The following is a 22,234-nucleotide window of genomic DNA, read 5'->3' as shown; positions in this document are numbered from 1 at the left end:
TTAAAAGAAACTCATGATATATATTCATATGGAAATCTGGGCACAATAGCACTGTCTATCCTAACTGGCCCACAGGAGGAGGCAGGGTAACAGAATAAAACATATTAAACAATGCAGTCAAGGTTGCAAACTGCACAACTATTCATCTCATACAGTCAGATTACCTTCCCCCCACATAAAGTGGCTGGCAAGTCATTCTTTATAATCCACAGATGAAAGCAAACATTACTGCGATTTCTATAGATGACACTCAGCCATTCAGGATATGGATTAACTTAAAATGCACCATTGTGTAGATCAGTCCACCTAAGCATGCAAGAACAGGACTCACTTGTATGGGGAGAAAAAACACAACACAAAACAAAACAAAAAACCCCCAAACAAACCCAACAACGTTCACCAAAAGTTCAATGTCGTGCATGAATCTCTAATTATGATGATCAAACCTGCCTGAGTTCAGCTCTCATGATTTCCTGAAGTGAACCACATGGCATGGTAATCTAATCAGCCATATAGCTCTGCAGACCCTAATTTTTCTGCCAGCAGAAAACAGGAAGCCTCTCTGGAGATGAAACGCCGTTTACTGCTCAGCTCGGTTCACAATGGAAACAAAGAACTTTTCTATCCTGTGTGTAAAATGCCCTACAGGGACGGACAGATTAAAAACAAAAACACAGCGGCAGTGCTCCCAGCAAGTGTAACATTTAGACATGATGTTACTTAGACCAGTTGCTCATAATAAACTCATGTTCCACACATTCATCACTACTTCTGGAGTTACTTTTTATATGATATCCTGTTAGTAAATATGGTAAAGTGACAGAATTTATAAGCACTTGTTTTTAAAGCTTCGCTGTGCCAGTTAATAAAGTGCTCACATTTCAGTTTGGCTTCAAAACGGTCACAACTGGAATTTCTTTAACACCACCTCTGCACTGAAGAGATTAATTACCTGGAGAGTGACATTTGGCAAAATGCCCTACAGATTATACTCTGTGAACCAAATCGATCAAGGATTTTATTTCTTTCTTGTATCCTTGACAAAGGCTGTTAGAGTCAGAGACAGTCTGACTGGAGAAGGGACAAGAATCATGTTTTGATGGAGAGATGAATAGAGGAATAGGGCATTTAGATTAACTGAAATGTGGACATTTGGGCATGTTTGCCTCTTCTTCAGAAGCTAAGACAGCAGGACAAGCTTTATTCCTTAGTTGTTTATTACATAAATGTATTTTACTTGTAAAAGCTATGGCTATATAAGCTATGGCTTTTTCATAACAGTGACACTACTTGTAGATATGTATAAGCTGTGGGACACAAGAATGTGTCATCAGTGAAATTCAAAATTAAAGCGGTGAAATTAAAATTAAACCACAGTATATCCCATTAAGCCAATTTTCCTGAACCCATTTATTACTAAAGATTCACCAAGTAGAGCAGGTCTGAGAACACTTTGCGGCATGTACAATATTAGCAGTTTGCAGATTCATTTTAAAGACAGAGCCTACCTCTTACACCTAGATAAAAAATAGCTGGTGGTACCTACAGTGGATTTGCACTAACAGAACACCAACCGTTTAACAACATTATAACTAGACTGGATAGCACAGTACAAGCAGAGCAGGTACTCTACTGCTGGACACCAGTGTATACATGTAGAGGTCAGAGGATTGTTTTAATGCATCAGTCTATCAGTACAGACAGCGCAGCCCAGTTTAAGTTACTTTTCTCTATCTCAACAATAGTGACAGTAAACAGGTCAGAAGAGGTTTGGGTAGAATCTCAAACCCTCAACAGAGTCGTCTCTACACAGGTGGCCCATCTTCTCAGCCAGCAGCAACCTGGAGGTGAGGAAGGAACAGAGAAGAAGATACTGAGAAATGATGAAGAGGAAACAAGAGACAAAATGCAAGAATAAACAGTGATAAAATGAGAAATACAGACAAAGAGATAAGTTACCGCTCTTTAGACAGAAGAACAGAGAGACCCAAGAGCTTTGCAAACTCCTCTGCTGTCAGGGAGCCTTTCTCTGACACCTGTGGAAGACAAAGAGAGAGAGAAGAAAAACTTAAAACGCACAGGTTTCGACTGTGATTTTTCCCTAGATATTTTTGAAAGATATATATAATCCTAAGAACTGGAACATGCCATTTGATCAACCTAAGGTGTGACCATGTCGCTGTCAGTATAATGTTTGTAACAGTAACAGCTTACGTTGTCCAGTGCCGAGGCTATCATTTCCTCTTCGCTGTGAGACTGCAGCTGGACCACCATCACACCGCTGTCAAACACACGCAGCCTACAGAGAAGACATGACAGATGAAGTAAAAGGGTGTGTGTGTGTGTGTGTGTGTGTGAGTGGGAGAGAGCGAGACAGGCAGGAGGAGGGACGGAGAGCAGGTTAACTGATGTTTTTCTTTGTGGGAGGGTAGGGGCCAGTATGGCAGGGAAACGGCCCAGTGTTTCTTTTGAAAAATCCTAGGAAGTGACAGGAAATGACAGCTGCAGAGGGCTGGACACCACTTCCAACAACAGGAAGCCAGGCAGGAAGAGCCTGGCCTCTGTGAAGCAGGCGCCTACCCTGCCCTGTATTCCTTTAATAAACACTTAGCCTTGTCTATACAAAAAACAATGTATATGAGTATGCATGGATAATTTAAACAACTCAAACTCACCTCAGTGGGAGCTTCAATGACTCAAACATCTTGCATGCGTTTACCAAATCCTCTGGAGATAACAGCTATGGAAAGGAGAAAAAAAAATAACCTCATTATCTGACAGGCTGCTAAAGACATCTGTGTGCAACAGGAATGTATCGATAGCAAAGTTGTGTCACACTATCAATTCAGCTAGAATGGACACACGAGGACATACCCACTCAAGTATGATATGTAAAAATTTCTTCAGTTGTTTTGTGTCATGTGTGTTTATGTGAGCATTACCTCCATCCCTCTGGCACGGTTGACGAGACAGTACACCTCAGTGAGAGCCATCATTCCCCCACGCTCCTGAGGGAGTATGGAGTGGTAGAAACAGAAATGAGAGTCAGAAAGAAAAGGAAGGAGATGATCAAAAGTAACATACAATCTTAGCCTGTGTGGATGTAAAAGACACGATGCACAAAAATTCACACCTACCTCTAGAGGGGCCTGGAGCATATCTCCCAGTTGCTTGGCCAGCTGCATGTGGTAATGTGTGCCCGATCCATGCGTTTCCCTGGTTACAGGGTTAGCTATACCCATGCTCAGGAGGTAGGACTTGAACCGGATTGTCTATAAAGCAGAACATCACTGTATATGTAAAGTTTACATGGTGTAACAGTATGATGCAATAGTAAAGATTGCACAAGTTGTGTGTGTAACATGCGGTTGGTCCACTGAAGTTGGAGACTATTATTTTTATGATTAAAGGTAACTATTTCTGCATGCACAATACATTGAAACTATGTCCATTGTCCTGATATTTCTGTGCCAGATTATACTGGTCTAATTCTTACCTCATCCTCTGTTATGTCTCCCTGCTTGTCTTTGATTTTGTTGGCTATAGATCTGGACAGCTCCACCATCTCTTTGGCCTGTTAGTTAAGAGGAGATGCATGACAGTATATGGGTTTCATACAGGTTTGATATCAATGGTCAAAATGTTTCAACAAGTCGCTAGATAAAATATAAGACGGCCTATAATTCTGTTATAAATCATCAACTACAGGAAAATTAAAACATAAAAATGAATGCATTCTTTACCTTCACCATCAGCTTACTGAGGTCTTCGAAGGCCTGGAAAAAAGAGCCTAAATGGGTAATAGTTCTCAGAAATGTCAACATTTAAATAAACCACAAAAATTCATGGCTACAGAAAAAAATGTAAATGTCATTCCAAAGCATCTCCACCCCTCCTCTGACTGATGATAAGATTCCTTGGTCCTAAAGACCCATTTTTTGTGCTAGATATATGTCATTTCGTTGCAATTCTTTCATAGTCAGGACACACACAGTGTCCAGCAGTGGCTATATGAACACATAACTTCAAGGTTGCGTAATGAGTGTCACAGTAAACCGTGATAGTGACAAGATTTAAATGGCAGAAAAAAGACTGATCAAAACATTCATAGAAAGAGCTTTGAGGAGGTTGATGACATGATACGCAGACAGTTTACTTAACTTAGTTTCTATTCAGATTTATAACTCTATATAAGAGCGACACCAGCATAATTCCCGCTCTGACACGTGTCAGTATTTCAGTGTTTTTACTTTATGGTACCTCTGAAATGTTTTTGTCTGTTTCTTTCCTCTTCTCCTCTATCTTCCTCTCGATGCCAACAATCCCCACTGCACGTATCTTTCCTGCCTGCATGACCACGAAGGAAAGAAAAACACATGTAGTGAAGAGCTGAAGAGTTGGTAACAAGCCTCAAAAGACAAGGAAAGACAAACAGCGAGGAGAGAACAAATTGTGGTCGACTGTTGTTACAGCACTTGAATTAATTTTCAGATTTCATTGTATTTAGCAAAATAATTAAGATTTATGTTATCTTAGTTGCAAGCACATGAACTAATGTAGGGAGTTGTTGCCAATACAACTGTAAAGCACAAGAATAAAGTGACAACACTGCCATCCTGTGGAACATAATTTGAACTGGCAGTAATGTCATCTGTATGTACAGCACAGCATAAAACTATTAAATAGCAGTTTTGGTACAGTTACAGTTCTGTGGCATGAAACAGTGGAGAGGAAGAGCTTCTAGTCAGATGAGAAGGAAAGTCTGTTTAGCTTCCAACCTGAGGGCCAGTTCCTGTGGGGATGGATTGTGAAACAGGTGTACTCTCCCATCTCTTCTGAGTCATTTCTTCTGTTAGCCTCCTGTAAAACTACAAGCAAATTACACCACGTTGTCAGTTCCAGGTAATCAAGAATCAAACACCTCGCCTATCTGAAGAGAGAGTACAGAAAATGAAAACAAAAAGCTCTTTTTGCCTCTTGTGTGAGTGAGACTACCTCAATCTGTCCATGTTCTTTGAAGGACAGCTTGATGTAGGGGTACTTGCTGTGTTGGTAGGGACCTGGCTCCTTGTTGGCAGGTGCTGGATGCAGGTGAATGACTATTTTTGCACTGCAGAATAAGACATACAAATACAGTTTATCATTTCTTCTGGTAGATTGAATTTTTTTTGTTATCATGAGTGAAAGTTCAGTCTTAGTCTTTCACAAAAGATCTTAATCTAAGGGTACTGTAAAATGTATTTATTGAAACTGACCTCTTTCCTATTCCTGCAGCCTGCTCCTCAAAGAAGATGATCTGTGACAGGGGCATGGCTACGCAGCATTCCTTATAGAAATACAGGAGTCATCATGAAGATCAGCAGCACACAAAATATGAGAAGACAAACATCTGAACAACAGCACCACTCCGAATACTGTCAGTGTATCTTACATGATTTTTAATGTCCCTCCAGATCAACCGATGGGTGCTCAACAAGGCAACTCCAACATCCAGCTTCGCCTGGTTTAATGACAGAAAAAGATATGATGTGATTATTTGCTTATGTTAAGTTCAGTTATGGCCACTTTTGTATCATTATCACTATACGCTATACATTTAATCACATAAAACCACAATAATCTACTTGAACATCATTAGCGCCTTATGTGTACCGTTACTATTGCTATATTATCTTAACAACATTGCAGCGTCTAAGTTTTAGCTGCTGTGTTGTTGTGTCAGGCCACAAACTTGGCTGTCAAAGAGCAAAACATTACCTTATCATCACCGTCATACAGCCTCACCCCCCGCTGCTGGATTACTAAAGTTTCATTTATTTCTAAAAGCCCATTTGACCACGAAAAGCGGTCCATTTTTACCAAAATATGAACAGTTTATTCCTCATTTAACTGCGCCGCCGAGACTCATTTTGTATTTATTTCCTGTACAGTGTCCAAAATTGGCCTGACACTGCCTGGAGAGAAACACTAAAATAGACTGTAAAAAAAAAAAATTAAGTTAAATTCAAGTGGATTAATAAGTGTCGACTATAAATCACCTCTTTATACTAGTAATAATATTCCAAAGCAGCTGCAATTTTGTTTTTTATACATAAATTGCTACACTGTGTTTTTTCTGACAAGCTGCCTCAGAGGGGTCCTTTTCGGTGTTGACGTTACCAGCGCCAGCTGTCAGTTGAAGCTAGCTTAAGTGCTATCTTTTCCATCGCGTGATTTTAATATTTTTCGAAAACATTTGATGAATTTATACATTTCCCAGTCTCTGTTGTTATAATCGCCAGCATTAGATTTAAACAAAGCTCGAACGAAAAGATGTGCATGTATTTTAATCGCATTTTCTACTGTGATTTTGTTGAGCTGTGCGCGGAACTGCGGTAGCTGTAGCTTGTTGTTAGCTTGTTGTTAGCTGCGGACAGATCTGCTGCAGGCAGCTCCTCTTGTTTGGAAGTCATTGTTCACGAGAGGAAAAGTTGTATCGTAAAGGACTGGAAAGATCATGCAGCTTTATTATGGAGCTAATCATGTATTGCGAATATCTGCTGTTATAAATTATTCTCTCAGTGCATTATGAATGAAACAGTAACGCTCGGTTAGTAACAAAGTATCTCAAGTTAAAGTAATCCGAATGCATTTTGCATTAAATTACTTTATCTGTTCTATTGTACAAAGTGTATTTACCAAGTACGTGGTATAATAAGTGATCATTGTCAACGAGGCTTGCGTTTGTTTAAGTCAACAAACATGGATAAAAAGTCATTTGACATCGTCTTGGACGAGATAAGGAAGGTAAAAATCTCTGCTACTAGCTTAAATCCGAGTTAAGATTTGAAGTGGTTTCATCCACAGGATTTGATAATTCTCCATCCTGTGTTTCAGTGCGTCCTGACCGATCAGCGCATCAAAGCCATAGAGCAGGTGCATGGGTATTTCTCCAGTGAGCAGGTAACTGTCCAAATAGCAGCACTGTCATGTTATATTCACCTGTATTTTAACACACTAGATAGACAGGATTCTAACAAACCTGTAAAATCAATAACAGTTTGTCCGTGGCATAAAGCTCTTAAACAGACATGAAATAAAACATGTCCCAAAATTAGGACCTGATAATATTAGTGGTTGTTGATATACCTCATAACGAATGCTGCATATAAGTAGTTTTTAAATTCAATTCTTCAGTTAATGAAATCCACAAGTCATAATGTTTTAGCCTGCATGTTTAAGTTACTATAATCAGTGAAACTTTGTTAGATTTAATGCACACTGAGGATAAATGTGCTGTTTTCGTGCTAGTTGAAACTTAACAGAGGAAAACTCATATCTCGTTAAGCTACACTCTTATACTTTATACCAGTTCCATTCTACTGTCATTTGTACAGTTGTAACACTGTCTTGAACATTGCAGGTGATGGAGATACTGAAGTACTTCTCATGGGCAGAACCTCAGGTCAAAGCAGTTAAAGCTCTGCAGCATGTAAGTAACAGGTGTTTTAATTGATGGAAGCACTAAAATTGTGAATATTTTTTGTCCAATTATATTGTGAGATATATATATATATATATATATATATATATATGAGAAGTGAAATTGTAAAAATAAATATTGAGTGTTTTCACCTTTTGCTGTCACTGGTATGTGAATAATAGCTGAACATGTCTCTCCTCCTTTTAGAAAATGGTTGCAATCCCTACAACCAAAGTTGCAAATATCCTGAACTGCTTCACATTCTCAAAGGACAGACTGATTGTTCTGGAACTGATAGCTTTGTGAGTGGATTTTGAGAAACAAAAAACATTTAAGGCCAATTTTGTGTTGTAATATCAGCATGTTTGGTTCATTCAGTAGTGAATTTGACTACACGGTTGCTTTAGAAGTGTTGGGTCTCTATTCCCATACAGGAACATTTCAGATGCTCAAAATTACCGTCCTGTGGAGGATCTGTTTCGCATACACTTGTCTGAGAAGAAACGAGCTCGTAGGATACTGGAGCAAGTAAGTTCACCTTTCTAAAATCATTTCAACAAGGTATTTAGTGTTCCACCTAGGTTTGCATAGAGAGCCTGTTTGCTAATCTCATGTGAATCTCTTGAAATCAAAGTTGTGTCTTTTGCTTGGTGAAGTGATTGATCCCATTAAAAAAGGCAATAATATAAAGTAAAATTAAACTCTTAAATGAGCAGCGTGTCTGTCTGTAAGAATGATCTGTGACATCCCTTATAATTCTTATATTTTTATTAATGTACACATGATTTCTAAAATAAAACTTTCTCTGTCTCATTAGGTGTGTAAGGTTGGCTGCAAGGCTCCTGTGGCCATGATCTCCTCTTGTGGTATGATACCAGGGAATCCATACCCTAAAGGCAGACCCAGCCTGGTCACTGGTACATTCCCTGTAAGTATGTGCAGGGCTTTATGCTAAAAAAATCTTAATAAAATGTTGATATTTTATGTTGAATACTGTATACCAGTGTTTTGCTTTTTGGTAATTTACAAAATTGGAAAGGGTACGTGGAAAAAAACATTATTTATTTTTTTTACATAATTTGTGCAGCCTGACCATTACAAAAATTAATTTTGTTTGTGATCACAGGGAAACCCTCCGGCAAAAAAAGAAGGAGAGAAGAAAGATGACATCTCTAACAGTATGGAGGGGAAAGGAATTGCTTCGCGGATTATTGGCCCATTCAAACCTGTAAGCACTGGAGAGGGAATCACTTACTGGGATGATATAATAGTGACAGGATACCCCAGAGAAATCTCATGACTGAGTGACGAGGCCTCACATGACTAATTATATTACCTAGACGTGATAAAGACTTCAACCTACATGTCAAACCCTGTTATATAAGCTAATGATAGACCACGGTGAGAGTTCAAAATGGACTTAAATAAAGGCTGAACAATAAAGGGCATAAGCACAGTAGTAGTAGCAGTAAAGAAACTGATGAGTTAGTGATATATTTTGCGAGACACTGAATGTTATAATTAGACAGAATTGGCTTATCAATGAATTAAGTGTTTAATATATTTTGGCTCTTCCCTTTTCTTTTTTTAGTTTCCTTCAACCTACAACCCCCATCGGCCTGTGCCCTACCCTATACCACCATGTCGACCCCATGCTACCATCGCACCAAGTAAGAAATAACCCACTTACGCTGACGTCTCACTGCCTTTCCCTGCTCTGTACAGCAATCACTGTATACAACTTGTCAGTTATAAAAAACAGAAAAGATACTGAGCTCTGAGCTAACTAAGGATTTAATAATGCTGATTTGAGTGGCTTTAAGTTCTAGCTTTGTAACTGCAGACTGGGATTGGTTGAGGTATAGTTTGGTAGTGGGGGTGTGTTGCGTGTGATTCTTACATTTGTGTGTGTGTGTCCATATGAGCGCGTGGTGGACACTGTTAATATTTGCAACTGCTACTCAGGTGCATACAACAACGCAGGCCTTGTTTCTGTGGGAGGGGTTATAACAGCCAGCGTGCCCCCTCCCCCCTACAACTCCACCCACAAAGTAGCAGGTATGATTCAATGGAGGCAAGTGTGTGTGTGCGCGTGTGTGTACGTGTGACAGTAAATAGGCACTCCTTGAAGCTTGCTGCCTAACTTCCTGGCATGCTGCTTACCTCTCCAGTTAACTGCCTTTATCAGGTGAAGAATGTGCTTCTCACTTCTGTTGGAGTACACCAAGTGACCAGAAAAATACAACCATACATTTTAATGCATTCCAATACAACAGCTGTGTATTGGGCTCAAGTGAAACCTTTGATTTAGAGATGTTGACTCACTTTCATGGTTATTTTTGGGGGGTTGTTGTTGTTGGATTGGATTGCATTATATCCAGTGCACCTGCATTTCTCCTCCATATATGTAAATGAGGTTGGACAATAGGAAACTATACTGAAATGTCATTCAATATTGCGCAATCCAATGCAACACAATTGCATATTACAGTGCCATAGAATAGAGTCAACACACAAAAGTTTAAAACAGTAGTCTGAGCAAAAACAAAACTGTGTTTTTTGCAAGGTTGTCGCGTTGCTGTACATCTTGCAGACATTTCTGTTTTCTGGTCATTCAGTGTAGAAGTCTGATTTGGTGATTTGTGAGGACAGGTCTTTCATTGCCTGGACTGGGAGTAGCTTCAAACTAATGCCATTAATCTTTTTCTTTTTGGAATCATGCTGTGGGCTGGCATTTAACATGCATTGCTTGGTATAACTTTTTTTTTTTTTTTTTAAACGCAGCACTTGCTCAGTTTTCACAATTGAAATACATCTTTTAGGGCCTTTGGGGAGATATCTGGTCATAAGATGACTGTAGTTTCATTAAATTGAGAAAATGTCCAAATGATAACCATGTGAGAAGTCATGATGGTCAATTTGACGTAGCCAAACCAAATAAATTATTGAAACTCTTCCCCAAAGGTAAAAAAAGAAGACATATTCCAATCTTGAAAAATGTTATATAATAAGTTGCACGTGGGGATGCTCTCTGGCTATTCCTCTTTGCTCTGTTTCTCCTCTCATTTTTTGTATACGTGAGTGGATTGCTTCTTCTATAATAGTTTGTTAGCCTTTAACCTATTTTGCCTTTGTCCTGGAATGGCATTTATTTTCCATCAGTAACACTACTGATCAGAAAAAACAGAATTTAATAATTTTATGTAACTACTTTGTTATTTAAACGTATCTCTTTTTTGTTTGTTTGTTCTAATGCCATATCAGATTATAGTAGTCGTTATTTTAGATGATCTTTCTTACCAGCTCTGATCTCCTTCTACTTCCAGGTTATGCCAAACCAGGCAATCCGCAGAACACCACACCTGGAGTCAACAGCGGGCCCCTCCTCATTCCTCACGGCTCCACACCTTCTACTCCTGTCCCACCCCAGGCTTCTCCTGCTCAGCCACCTCCCACAACTCCCATCACACCGGTTTTCCCCGGCATGGTGCCCTCTCACAACCCAAATGCCCCCTCTCCCTCCCCTGCCCCGTCCCCGTCCGTCATCAAAGCAGGACCGCAGACCCCCAGTGGTCATGCTACACCTACACCCTCATCTGTCATTAAAGCCCACACCCCTTCAGGCACCCCTTGTGGGACTCCTGTCCCTGGTAGTGGCGGCTTTTCCTCTCCCCCCTTCCCTACCCTTTCCCGACCAGGCACCCCCGCTACCTCCCGCGGCGGCCCAGACCCCCTGTCTCAGACGAACTCCATGGGCACAACTCAGCAGAAGGTTTTTTCTCAGTCCACAGACCACCAGTCAGGACCAGCCTTCCCTGGCTTACACCCGCAAGCAGGTAACCCCTCTGGGTCAGTGATTCGAAGTTACACCCCATCTGGACCGCAGTCTCTCACTCCTGGATCATCCACTCCAGTAATTCCGAACTCTTCCACCCCAGGCCCCAGTCCCAAACCCTCTCCAGCTCACTCTGCACAGGGTCAGGCTACCATTGCTATGGCTGGGGCCCTGAGCAGACACACCGGGGGTAGCGGCAGTGGCAGTAACAGCCCGGTGCCCTCTGCTTTCAAGGGCACCTCTCGATCTGGCACACCGTCTGTGAGCTCTCTGGTGGTCCAGGGTCCTGCGCAGGCTGCCCTGGCACGTTCTTTGGGACTGTCACACCCCTCAGGTTCCCCTCAAGTCTCTCTCCCCAGTCCTGTTGCTATCACAGGCCTCCAAGCTCTGTCCTCCAGCCCAGCTCCCTCTCATTATCCCGGCTTGTCCCCTTTCCCCTCCCTTTCTTCCTCTCTTCCTCCTTCCTCCATCCCTTCATCCATGCCTGCAATACAGCCCACAACCAACATGTCTAACCACCCACCAACTTCCATCTACCCAGGCTTGGCTACCAACGCTGCCCCCAGTGCAGCCTCCCCTTTTGGCCTAGGCCTCACCTCTGCTCCTTCTATATTCCCAGGCCTTCCGCCTGGTCCTAGCCCCGCTGCCTTCCCAGGACTGGGTGTGTCAGGGGGGCACGGCGCTGGGAGCCCTGTATTGTCTTCATTCATGGGACTGCCAGGTGCCACTCCATCTTCAGTCGCATCTGTGGCGCCACTGCAGGCAGCGGCAGCGGCGGCAGCCGCAGCTGCTGGGGTTCCATCATCATCGCCGGTTTTGCCAGGCTTTGCATCAGCGTTCAGCTCCAATTTCCAGCCTGGGTATGAGCTTTAAACATTTTTACTGTCTAGTACACAGGGGCCCCATCATCTCAGTAATCTAAAACAAATGAAATGCTTTCATGTTGAGGGGCGGCACGGCCTCACAGCAAGAAAGTTGCAGCTTAGGTTGACTCTAAATTGCCCATGAGTGTAAACGGTTGTTTGTCTATATGTGTTGGCCCTGTGATGGACCGGTGATCCGTATAGGGTGTACCCCGCCTCTTGCCAATGACAGCTGGGATAGCCCCCCCCCCCCCCCCCCCAACCCTTAACGGATAAGCAGTATAGATAATGGATAATGGGCCTTCATATAGAGTTTACTATTAAGATTTAATTTTGTTTCAGATCATAGCAGCAAAATGTGAATGCAGGTCCTCATATGCCAGTTGTGTTAGTCATTACAGACGTCCTATTTTTCATCTCCTATCTTTCATGCTAGATTACAGTAGTACATAGTTGGAATAGGCTCTGAGCTAATGAAAACTACTTTCTACTTGCAAGTACAATGGTGGAAAAAAGGGCATCATAAATTATGTCAACTGATTTTCTGCTTTGACTTGTATATGATAAGTGGAGACACTGCACCTGCAAAAGTGCAAAGTCCACTTGTGCTCCTTTTCCATCAGGAGTCACGGTTAGACTTTGGTTTGTGTTGTCTTGAAGAGTCCCTTGCCAGCTCTGCCAGATGATTACTGTCGGTCATATATTAAGCATGTTAACCTGTCAGTGAACAAGTGTTGCAAGCACAAGCCTCACCTTTTGTTGACATTCCATGCACTTTAAAAACAGGTGGTGTCCTGTACAGCAAAGCATTAGTTAATAAAAAAATACACACATGTACACGAGATAAATGACACACCAACAGTATACCACCTTTACACTATTATTATGCAAATAGTACTATAAGATGTAAGATACATTTGTAAATTCTTGTTAAATAAACACAAATGGAGACTTAAAAGAATAGTTTGAAATTGGGGGAAATGTGCTTATTTACTTTCTAGTAGAGAGTAATATGAGAGCAGTAACCACATGGAGTCTCCACTGGTTGCCTGGTAACTGCTCAGATATAGTGCAGCACATTATCCTCCATAAAACAACAAACTGTAATTTCTATGTCAGTTTCTCCCAAAAATGTTTCTTGTTTGTGTTTCAGGTTGAGCAGTGGACTCCAGCCTCCAGGAAGCAGCGGGTTCCCCAGCTTGCTGTCCTTTACCGGGGTTCCAGGCTTCTCTCCCTCTGCCTCCCCTGCTACCCTTGGTGGCCTCCATAACCCAACCATGCAGTCTGCCCTGCTGCAGGTAGATACACACACACACACACACACACACACACACACACACACACACACACACACACACACACACACACACCACTCTGGCAGAATATAAGTATTTGAATGTCGGTTTGATAAAAGCTCACTGCTACAACATCACCGCTTTTCTTTGTCTTATTCCAGGCTCATCCCACATCTGCTTTGGAGAGCTTTCCTCCTCAGCCCAACAGCTTCACCAACTACCCTCCAGGCCCAGGAAACCCCTTCCCCCTCCAGCCAGGCCTGCACCCTCAGTTGGGTTGGCAGTGAAATCAACAGCTCACTTTGAAACATTAGCCCCTTTTAACCAGAGATACCATTCCATTGCCGTCATTACGCCGGCTTTGCTTGTTTTACACTGAACCAACAGAGTCGGTATAATGTGTGATTTTAGATAGCATGCCAGCGTTAGGGGATCACAGGCGTGACAATGACTGGGCTGTGTGACTACCTCCCGTCTTGACCGGGCTGTATAAAAGGGGCTACTGAGTAAACTCACATGCTTTCCCCTTATCGTACACCCTACCCTGTTTTATGTTTTGGCCTTGAACCCTGCAGAACACAAGACAACAGATAGTGTTTCAATACTGTGTTTGTTACAGCCTGAATGGCTTAATACGACGAGGAACACTACCATGAGAACAGCTGAAATATTGTGTGTGTGTGTGTGTGGGGGGGGGGGGGGGTATATTTGTTTTATTATTCATAGTGAACAGTTGTAAATATTAGTTGTTTTAGGTTTTACACGTAGACTGTGACTTGTTTTAATGTTAGCTGGACTTGGCTGTTTTTAATGAAGATTATCAACATTTATTAGTGAATAATGAATTATAGAAAAATTGAAAAATGTACATGATATCATGTAATGACATGAAAGTATCTTTATGTAGTATTTCATGTCCACTCTCAGTAGAAAGAACATGCTTATGATTCTGATCAAGTACCCTGAATTGAATATTGTATGATGGCATTGATGTTTTTGCCCTTCTATGGAATATTAAGTCACATTTTGACATGAGCAAACCATGAATATTTCAAATCCCTGCTCTGTGTCAAGGATGGGAGTATTGTATACAAAACATGCGTTTGGCAGCTCCACTCATGTTGGTTGTGGCTGTCAGCAGTTTACTGTGATTCACATTTAGTATGTTTACAAAGTTCTTTTGACAGATGTGACAGTACTGGTACTGTTTTTACAGTATTTGAGCAGACACTGTATGCAGATATTTCTCAGAACATCTTAAAGCATTTGCTGATCGATATGTGAACTTGAGATGTATAACGACTGTATCCTTCAGTAGTACTTTGCAAACATGGTGCAAACTGTACATTTTCTTCATTTACTGTATGCCTCAATTAGTACTCTAATCTATGGGGGTTCACTCAGACAGTTACCTTATTGTTTGAAAGTAATAGATATTTTGTTTGTTACATTGTCTTGTTTTTGTTTGTTTTGCCTTTTTGTTTTGTATTTGCACCTGTTTTATTATTTTGTCAGTAAACTGCTGGTTGCTGGAGATGTTACTGTCCCTCTATTCTGTCAGGCAGGCCTCTTCAGTAATAAATGAAAGTGGGCAAAACAAGGAAAACACCTAATAGCAGGGAGGTTAAATATAACATACTCAGAATTTATTTTTAGAGTAAAAATGTGCCAGAGATCAAAAGAGATAAAACAGTCTGATAAATCGCAAGTGCTTTGGTTAAAAAAAAAAAAAAAAAAAGCATGTTAGTGTGGTAATGGAACATCGTCATGCACAGTATCATAGACACGCCCATACTTTGTATCAGCAAGCAAAAGGTTAAAAGTCCAGGTTTGTGGTGAAAGAAAGACTCGAACTAATGTGCTAACTGCTATACATCACAAATTGCAGCTTCAAAAAGGAACAGTTCATTTAAATGAAGGCTGACATCACCGTACATGTTAATCGATGTGTGTGCAACAAGACTGAGCATACTCCTGTGCAATATCACTAAATTGTTCAGTGATTCAAAATTATGTCATCTTCATTCTTCAATCATTATATTATTTTTAAGTGTGGAGTATTTAACAAGCAGACAGACTACTTAAAATATTTATATATGCCCTGAAGTTCAACTTCACAAAAAAAGTCCATTTAGATGCAATCACTAACGGATCTGATTACCTTTGTGATTTTCAGTAATGCCTTATTGCATGAACATTGCTGAGCAATCTGTGAACACCACAGCTTCCTCAGTTTTGGCCTTGGTTCAGTTAAATGCAACGTGACTGTACTTGGTAAGGAACAATTAAGAAACCAGACTGTGAGACATAAAGATGGGAGAGGGTACAAGTGCTAATTGAAGATAAGCTGAGCCGTAGTTGCAGCAGTGGTTAGGAAGAGCCATACTATCAATTAAACAAGGAACAGTGACTGTCCTCAAAAAATTACGCCATGCACATCTTTGCATTAAAAAACAGATGGCTAAGTGCTTCACTCACAAAACACAAAACCGAAAACGTAGCCGTCGTACACAAGAAGAGGGCTGGCGAATACTGGGATGAAACCTAAATAAATATGTTAGCATCATGTTTGGTGTGAACCTGGCCAGGACTACTACAGTGATGTCACATGGAGCTGCATGAATGCAAAAGCTGTGGCAATTATATTCATAGATGGCAGTATGAATGCAAGTTTGCATACTCAAATATTGAATGAAAAGATGGCTCACAGTCTTCAGAGGCTTGACAGGAGAGGGATTTTCAAACACACTGCAAAAATCACACAAGCGGTTTTAAAGTAGAAAAAAGCAAAAACTACGACATGGCCAAGTATGTCCCCGGACTTGACCCCGGTTTAACAACTTTGGAGTATTTTAGAGTGGAAGGTAGAGCAACAAAGCCCCAATAGCAAAGATCAGAGCAAGACTGAATCTGTCATCAAAACTAAAGTTAGAGTGCACCATGTGGTTAACCTGAATGTCTGTAATATTGCTCAACACACTGATGATTCAAACAGTCATGTGACAGTCATGAGATCTCACTGGACCATTTTTCATTTTTCAAAATTTTCCATTCAAGTGATACTTTTACTTAAACTGTGTGGTTAACCAAACCTATTGGATTAACATCTGCAGTACAGTGAACATTTTACGGTTATACACACAAAAAAAGTGTGTAGTTTCCTAAAAATCTTAAAATGGAATAAACTTAATCTCTAACTTATCTGATTTCATACAGTTTTGCTTTTGTAAGGATTTGTCAATTTCTTCAACAGCAGAATTGGACATTTTGATCTCAAAGTTTGCCAAATACTTAAACTTAAACCTAAACAAGAGGGTCCTGCAACTCGTTGCTCGGGCCCTAATTAATTTATATAATTATATAACTACCTTTACACTATGGAATGTTAATAATTATTTGTCTGTAGAATCCTTCACCTTTCTATTTATTCTAAAGAAAACTAGAATATTCAAATGTAACGACTTCATGTGAAAACTTCATGTAATGATCATGGTGCCTAATGTAATACATCAAGTGTATAGTAGTAGTATATCAGACATTTTTAGTAAACAATTGTCTGTCTGAAGCCTACCTATTTAAAAATGCTGAATTTCTCCTATTAGTCCTTCCATTTCTTTAATTGTTTGTTCTTCCTTTTCTCTCTCTGTTGGTCGCTAAAAATATCTTTTTACATATTAAAAGAAAATTCAGCAGACACCTTTAAACATTATAACCATGGTTATTCTCTATAAAAAGAAGACAAGGATAAATAAACAAATAAAACTGAGTGCAGTGTCAGACAAGTTCACATTAAAATATACAAAGAAGCTAGGCTTTTAAATAGTTCCTCTTTCAAGTAGAAAGTAAAATGAGGGGAAGTACAGTTTGAGGGAGTTGTTTTGTAATGTGTAATTGAGTTGAAACAGCTAAGGGTCACTATACAAACTTCCCATTGGGTAATTTCTTAGTGACCACTGCATAATGAATGATGGGGAGAAGCAGGTTACATGAATACATTAATTTAATATTATCATATATTACACTGTATATTAGATTGCTCCCATCACTTACAGGCAGCTATGCAAAATTGCTTTGCATTCTCCATAATTCATTCATGAAACATGCATCTTATAAGCTCATTATAAAGAATTTTACAAACTGAGATTTTCCACTGACCTTTTTGCATCATGATGATTGCACCTTGTTGATGATCAACTCAGAGTCAGAGCCACACCTTCACCCTCCCTGAGCAAGTTACATTGCCGTGTTACAGCTTTAAAAGGTTGGGTGACTCCCTGCTGATTAGTTGCACTTAAACAAACTCTCTCAACACACTTCCTCTCTCAGTTTTGAGCAGCACATGGAAATGGAAGACCAAATGGAGAGCCAAAAGAGAAGAGGAATAAGCAAGGAAGACCTAATATGTAAGTGCAACCACATTTCCTTTAGTGTCTTTTCTTGTGAGGTTTAATGTTACACAACTGGATATAAAAGGTTAAATATTACTAAACTGTTGGTCTAAGCTGTTAAAAGCTTAAATCAACAGTTGAGTTGTTTACTGTTCACTGAACCATGAGCTTTGTGTTGCATTTACATTGCCATTAAGTCATCAGTTATGTGAGCAGGAGTGCATTCTATGTGACACATACGCACTGTGGGAGCTCATCTGTGTAGATGGAAAGCAGCCACAGAGGCCGGGGCATAGTATAACTTCATCGTCATAGAGACAGAAATCACATGTCACCAAGATAAAGAGTCCCATAAGCATGTGACTGTGAGTGTTTGTGTGTCTGCATCCATGCTCTGTGAAGTTGAAAGGTAGAGGAGAACTGTCGTGTTATGTAGCTGCATTTGTCTTGTGTGAAAATGTTCCTTAATTTGATCGCTGATAAGGGCTTATTTTCATATCAGACTTTTTTCAGCATAATCGTTTTCCATGTCTTTGTTATGACCAACCTGTTGGACAGGATCAAGTTACATAGATAGCTGTGTACACATCATTTACAGTACATGAGCGCACTGTCAGTAACGTCTTTGTTTCTGAGCACAAATCAATAATACATGAAATGGATGCACAGATTATGAAGAGATTGTTTGTGTACAGTTCCAATGGAAATTTCTTCAAATGCCTCAGTGAAAGTTTTCCATCCCAACCAATAGGTTTTAGTACTTAAAAAAAATATTTAATTGAAGAAAAAACAGAGATATTATGAAGTATGGCACAGTGTAAGCTGAAATAGTTATTATAACAATTTCCCTAAACTCTTGGTCAACATACACAACCTCTCCCAGTAACTGTCATAGATGGTGTGAAGCAATGGAAGTAAATTTGATTTGTCTGTGTGCAATAGTGCAATGCTTAGTGCAACAGAAATTCCCTGTACTTCAACAACAGGAAACATGGTCACTGTGGTTTGGCCTAGAAAGACAATAATGCTGTTTAGAACATTAGGATAAAAGAAATGATAACCACAACAGTACAAGGGCAAAGACGTTGGGGCTTTTTGCAAATGAAAACAGTCTGACAGTGTGAGACTGCTGGGCGCTGAGGTGTTAACCATAAAGTCAAATGTCCGTGTGAAATAGAGTGACTCTGTTGCAAAACATGCAGAGATAAAGACTGAAATTAAGCAATTAGAGCTGGTAAACTATGATGGAGTACCAACAACTTCTTTTATTGCCCACATGGTATTCAAGGTATCATGTTGCATGAGTGAACATTTTATTGTTTGTACAGTGAGTGTGAGAGTCTGTATATAAACTGCTCGTATCACTGTTAGATCTAAGCTAGAAAACTGAAGTACAATCCAGCAAGTAATCCAATGATTAATAAATCTGTAAAATAATGTATCTATTACGACTTGAAGGACAATATCAATTACTCTTATTGACACAAAATCTTCATTTATCTGAGGTGTTAAAATGAGCTGTCATGCTCTGCTTCATGTCCATGCAGTTTTGTACATCTGCTCAGTGTGGTATATGCAGCAGTTTTGGCCTTTTCAGCAGTTGAGAGTCGAAAGCTTTCCTTAAGGTCTCCACTTAAACACTCTTACAAAAACACATGCTGTTGTCTCTTTTTCTCTAGCTGAACGGACAGGGTCTTTGGGATGCATCGGTTGGTTCATAGTCATACTTTCTGGCATCTTCACTCTTTCCCTCTTCCCCATCACCATCTGGTTTTGTCTGAAGGTGAGTGAACTCAGTACAATTGGTGGAAGAGGAAAAACCACTATGAACTGAGCTCATGCTGTGGTCTTTCCTGTCGGTATCGCAGATTGTTCAGGAGTATGAGCGAGCTGTCATCTTCAGACTGGGTCGCATCACAGACAGGAAAGCTAAAGGACCAGGTAGAAACAACTAGACAACTAGAGACAATTTCTATACTTTTTGACCAGCTGTTAAAAACATACTGGTCTAGGGACACAACTGGTGATTTAAATTGTGATTTCAGACTGATGCAGATGAGTCATCTTTACTGATAATTCATGTTTTGTTCCATGTTTTGTCCACAGGAATTTTCTTTATTTTGCCATGCACTGATTCCTTTGTGAAAGTGGATCTGCGAACAGTTTCATTCGACATCCCACCACAAGAGGTACAAACCACAACATGAACCTGTGTCAGGGGTAAAATGCTGCTTTGCATTATGAAAATCATTTTGGTTAAAACTGTCATGTATTTCTATTCTAGATCCTGACCAAGGACTCAGTTACAGTCTGTGTGGATGGAGTGGTGTACTTCCGCGTTAATGACCCCATCGCCTCTGTGGCCAATGTGTCCAATGCTGACTTTGCCACCCGTCTGCTGGCACAAACCACCCTGAGAAATGTCCTGGGGACTAAGAACCTGGCTGAGGTTTTGTCTGATCGTGAGGGCATCGCTCACAGCATGCAGGTACAGAGCCCATTTAAAGCTAGAAAGCCTTTGAAACTAGAGCATTCCTTACACTTGAAAGAGAGAACAATGAATTACAATTTTGGGTAAAAAGCAGCATAGATTTTTCAGAACAATTTCCTTTTAGATTACTATTGACTTAAAACTCTCAAGTTGGTAACTTTGTCCCCAGGTGTCATATCTGTACTGAGCAAAACTGAAACTTGGTCAAAGGTGTTTGTGGTTTGCTGGAGGCAGAGACCATGTCTTAAAAAAATCTTTTAAAAAATATGAACATACATTTGGTTGGCTTGATTTTTTTATTTTTTTATTTTTTTTATCTCTGATGGACAGCTTTATCAGTGAATTTTCTATGTGGTTTGTTAGGGAATAATTTCACTATTTTTCAAATGCACCACAGGCCCTGTATAATGAATACATGTGAGCTACAGGTCTAAGCTCTTTCTCCACTTACTTTTACAGTCCAGCCTGGATGAGGCCACAGACAACTGGGGCATCAAGGTGGAGCGTGTGGAGATTAAAGATGTGAAGCTGCCAGTTCAGCTGCAGAGAGCCATGGCTGCTGAGGCAGAGGCTGCACGAGAGGCCAGGGCCAAGGTCAGTACATGGACATGTAACATGACACATGCAGTGTTGCACAAGCATGTATTACCAAAAAACAATGCGCTCATACAAGTATTTAATAGTTATTAAGAGAGAGAACGTGCATTATTTTAAGCTGTTTACTTTTAGGCTAGTTGCTGTATGCTATTCTAATCTCTCTTTCTTGTTCTACATACAGGTGATTGCAGCAGAAGGTGAGATGAATGCATCTCGTGCTCTTAAGGAGGCTTCCCTCGTGATCGCAGAGTCTCCATCAGCCCTGCAGCTTCGCTACCTGCAGACTCTCAACACCATTGCAGCAGAGAAGAACTCCACCATCATCTTCCCTCTGCCCATGGATGTCATGTCTCACTTCATGCGGAAGTGATTCCTCAGTGATACCTCAGTTTGCTGGTCCTCTAAAGTCACTGTTTGATCGCAGTGTGACTGCAGCCACATGTAAAATAACTGCCAGCATGATGATGCCATTCTTGAATGGTTGACATTTTCTGTAGACTGATCATAGAAACACCTTTATGGCATATATAGTCAAACTGTGACCAGGTCAGACCTGCTAACTGATGTGATTTCAATTAAATACAGAGTAGTCAACATAGTTTACATGTCTTTGACAAATTTTGTTTTGAAACTGGTATATCATTGTAATCATGTAAGAGTCTCATTGATGATATTATACTGTATGATGTCATGTTGATCAGTTGCATATTTTTAATACATTAAAAGGTTTCATGCCAACTGTTGAAGTTTCTTTCACAGTCACAGAGCCTCCCCCTGACTCTTGTATCCCAGACTGAAGGCAGACTGGACGCTAGAGTGACTCACTACCTTAAAGTGGTTGGCGTGGGGCTATATGGTTAGCATGCCAACTTCAATAGAAGTGATAGAAATATACACAAAACAGGAGTTAACATTGGTGTTTCTTTCCACAGCTGAAGACAGTTCTTAGTGTATAAAGGAACTGTAGTACTCTACTAATTTTGTTTACATATTGTTTCCTTTTGATATGTATTTCAGTTCAGTCTTTACACCGTATATCTTGACATATGAACTGGTTGGCATTAGATGGAGCAATTGATATTTTAGCAAGATGTTGAAATTTCCTGTTTTGAGTCGACCTTGAACTTCTCAGGTCCATTTCTTAGCGTTTCCATGACAGTTTAGATTAAACCACGCCCACTTCCGTATAACGAAATCTTTAATCCTTGACACTACAGTTGTGTTCCCATAGAAACTGCACGTGCGCACTAATGTTAATTCTCCATGGTTTTAGGTTCTATACTATAGTTAACGTCTGGCAGGA

General features: G+C 40.3%; 3 protein-coding genes across 4 annotated transcripts; 2 read left to right on the top strand and 1 right to left on the bottom strand.

Annotated features, from left to right (window-relative positions):
• Nucleotides 1–1,386: 1,386 nt before the first annotated feature.
• On the bottom strand, nucleotides 1,387–5,949 carry vps36 (vacuolar protein sorting 36 homolog). Its single transcript, XM_018691292.2, has 14 exons — nucleotides 5,758–5,949; nucleotides 5,432–5,500; nucleotides 5,256–5,326; nucleotides 4,996–5,110; nucleotides 4,779–4,868; nucleotides 4,261–4,347; nucleotides 3,744–3,776; nucleotides 3,497–3,574; nucleotides 3,138–3,272; nucleotides 2,943–3,008; nucleotides 2,676–2,740; nucleotides 2,215–2,299; nucleotides 1,960–2,036; nucleotides 1,387–1,841 (listed from the first exon to the last, which is right to left on the bottom strand). The coding sequence occupies exons 1-14, from the start codon at nucleotides 5,851–5,853 to the stop codon at nucleotides 1,760–1,762; spliced, it is 1,149 nt and encodes a 382-aa protein (XP_018546808.1). The 5' UTR covers nucleotides 5,854–5,949; the 3' UTR covers nucleotides 1,387–1,759.
• A 111-nt stretch (nucleotides 5,950–6,060) lies between these two features.
• Nucleotides 6,061–14,989, top strand: proser1 (proline and serine rich 1). 2 transcript variants are annotated; one of them, XM_018691289.2, is made up of 12 exons: nucleotides 6,061–6,786; nucleotides 6,877–6,942; nucleotides 7,403–7,471; nucleotides 7,670–7,764; nucleotides 7,897–7,990; nucleotides 8,280–8,390; nucleotides 8,589–8,690; nucleotides 9,054–9,132; nucleotides 9,428–9,520; nucleotides 10,789–12,157; nucleotides 13,314–13,458; nucleotides 13,617–14,989. In XM_018691289.2, exons 1-12 carry the CDS (start codon nucleotides 6,742–6,744, stop codon nucleotides 13,740–13,742), a joined length of 2,394 nt encoding a protein of 797 aa, XP_018546805.1. In that variant the 5' UTR covers nucleotides 6,061–6,741; the 3' UTR covers nucleotides 13,743–14,989. The 2 variants fall into 2 exon arrangements, with proteins under 2 accessions (XP_018546805.1, XP_018546806.1); XM_018691290.2 differs by lacking the exon at nucleotides 9,428–9,520.
• A 2,700-nt stretch (nucleotides 14,990–17,689) lies between these two features.
• stoml3b (stomatin (EPB72)-like 3b) lies at nucleotides 17,690–21,669 on the top strand. Its single transcript, XM_018691293.2, has 7 exons — nucleotides 17,690–17,858; nucleotides 19,523–19,626; nucleotides 19,712–19,784; nucleotides 19,950–20,032; nucleotides 20,128–20,331; nucleotides 20,794–20,928; nucleotides 21,113–21,669. Exons 1-7 carry the CDS (start codon nucleotides 17,795–17,797, stop codon nucleotides 21,299–21,301), a joined length of 852 nt encoding a protein of 283 aa, XP_018546809.1. The 5' UTR covers nucleotides 17,690–17,794; the 3' UTR covers nucleotides 21,302–21,669.
• Nucleotides 21,670–22,234: the final 565 nt, after the last annotated feature.

Source organism: Lates calcarifer, linkage group LG20 (assembly GCF_001640805.2).
Source record: "Lates calcarifer isolate ASB-BC8 linkage group LG20, TLL_Latcal_v3, whole genome shotgun sequence".
Lineage (NCBI taxonomy): Eukaryota > Metazoa > Chordata > Actinopteri > Centropomidae > Lates > Lates calcarifer.
This window is presented reverse-complemented; position numbering and strand designations above follow the sequence as displayed.

Coding starts and splice junctions, on each gene's coding strand:
- stoml3b (XM_018691293.2), top strand. CDS start 17,795: ATGGAAATGGAAGACCAAATGGAGAGCCAAAAGAGAAGAGGAATAAGC. Junction 17,859..19,522: donor AAGCAAGGAAGACCTAATAT/GTAAGTGCAACC, acceptor CTTTTTCTCTAG/CTGAACGGACAGGGTCTTTG. Junction 20,332..20,793: donor GCATCGCTCACAGCATGCAG/GTACAGAGCCCA, acceptor TTACTTTTACAG/TCCAGCCTGGATGAGGCCAC.
- proser1 (XM_018691289.2), top strand. CDS start 6,742: ATGGATAAAAAGTCATTTGACATCGTCTTGGACGAGATAAGGAAG. Junction 8,691..9,053: donor TTATTGGCCCATTCAAACCT/GTAAGCACTGGA, acceptor TTCTTTTTTTAG/TTTCCTTCAACCTACAACCC. Junction 12,158..13,313: donor AGCTCCAATTTCCAGCCTGG/GTATGAGCTTTA, acceptor TTTGTGTTTCAG/GTTGAGCAGTGGACTCCAGC.
- vps36 (XM_018691292.2), bottom strand. CDS start 5,853: ATGGACCGCTTTTCGTGGTCAAATGGGCTTTTAGAAATAAATGAAACT. Junction 5,327..5,431: donor GGAGGGACATTAAAAATCAT/GTAAGATACACT, acceptor TATTTCTATAAG/GAATGCTGCGTAGCCATGCC. Junction 2,300..2,675: donor TCATTGAAGCTCCCACTGAG/GTGAGTTTGAGT, acceptor TCTTCTCTGTAG/GCTGCGTGTGTTTGACAGCG.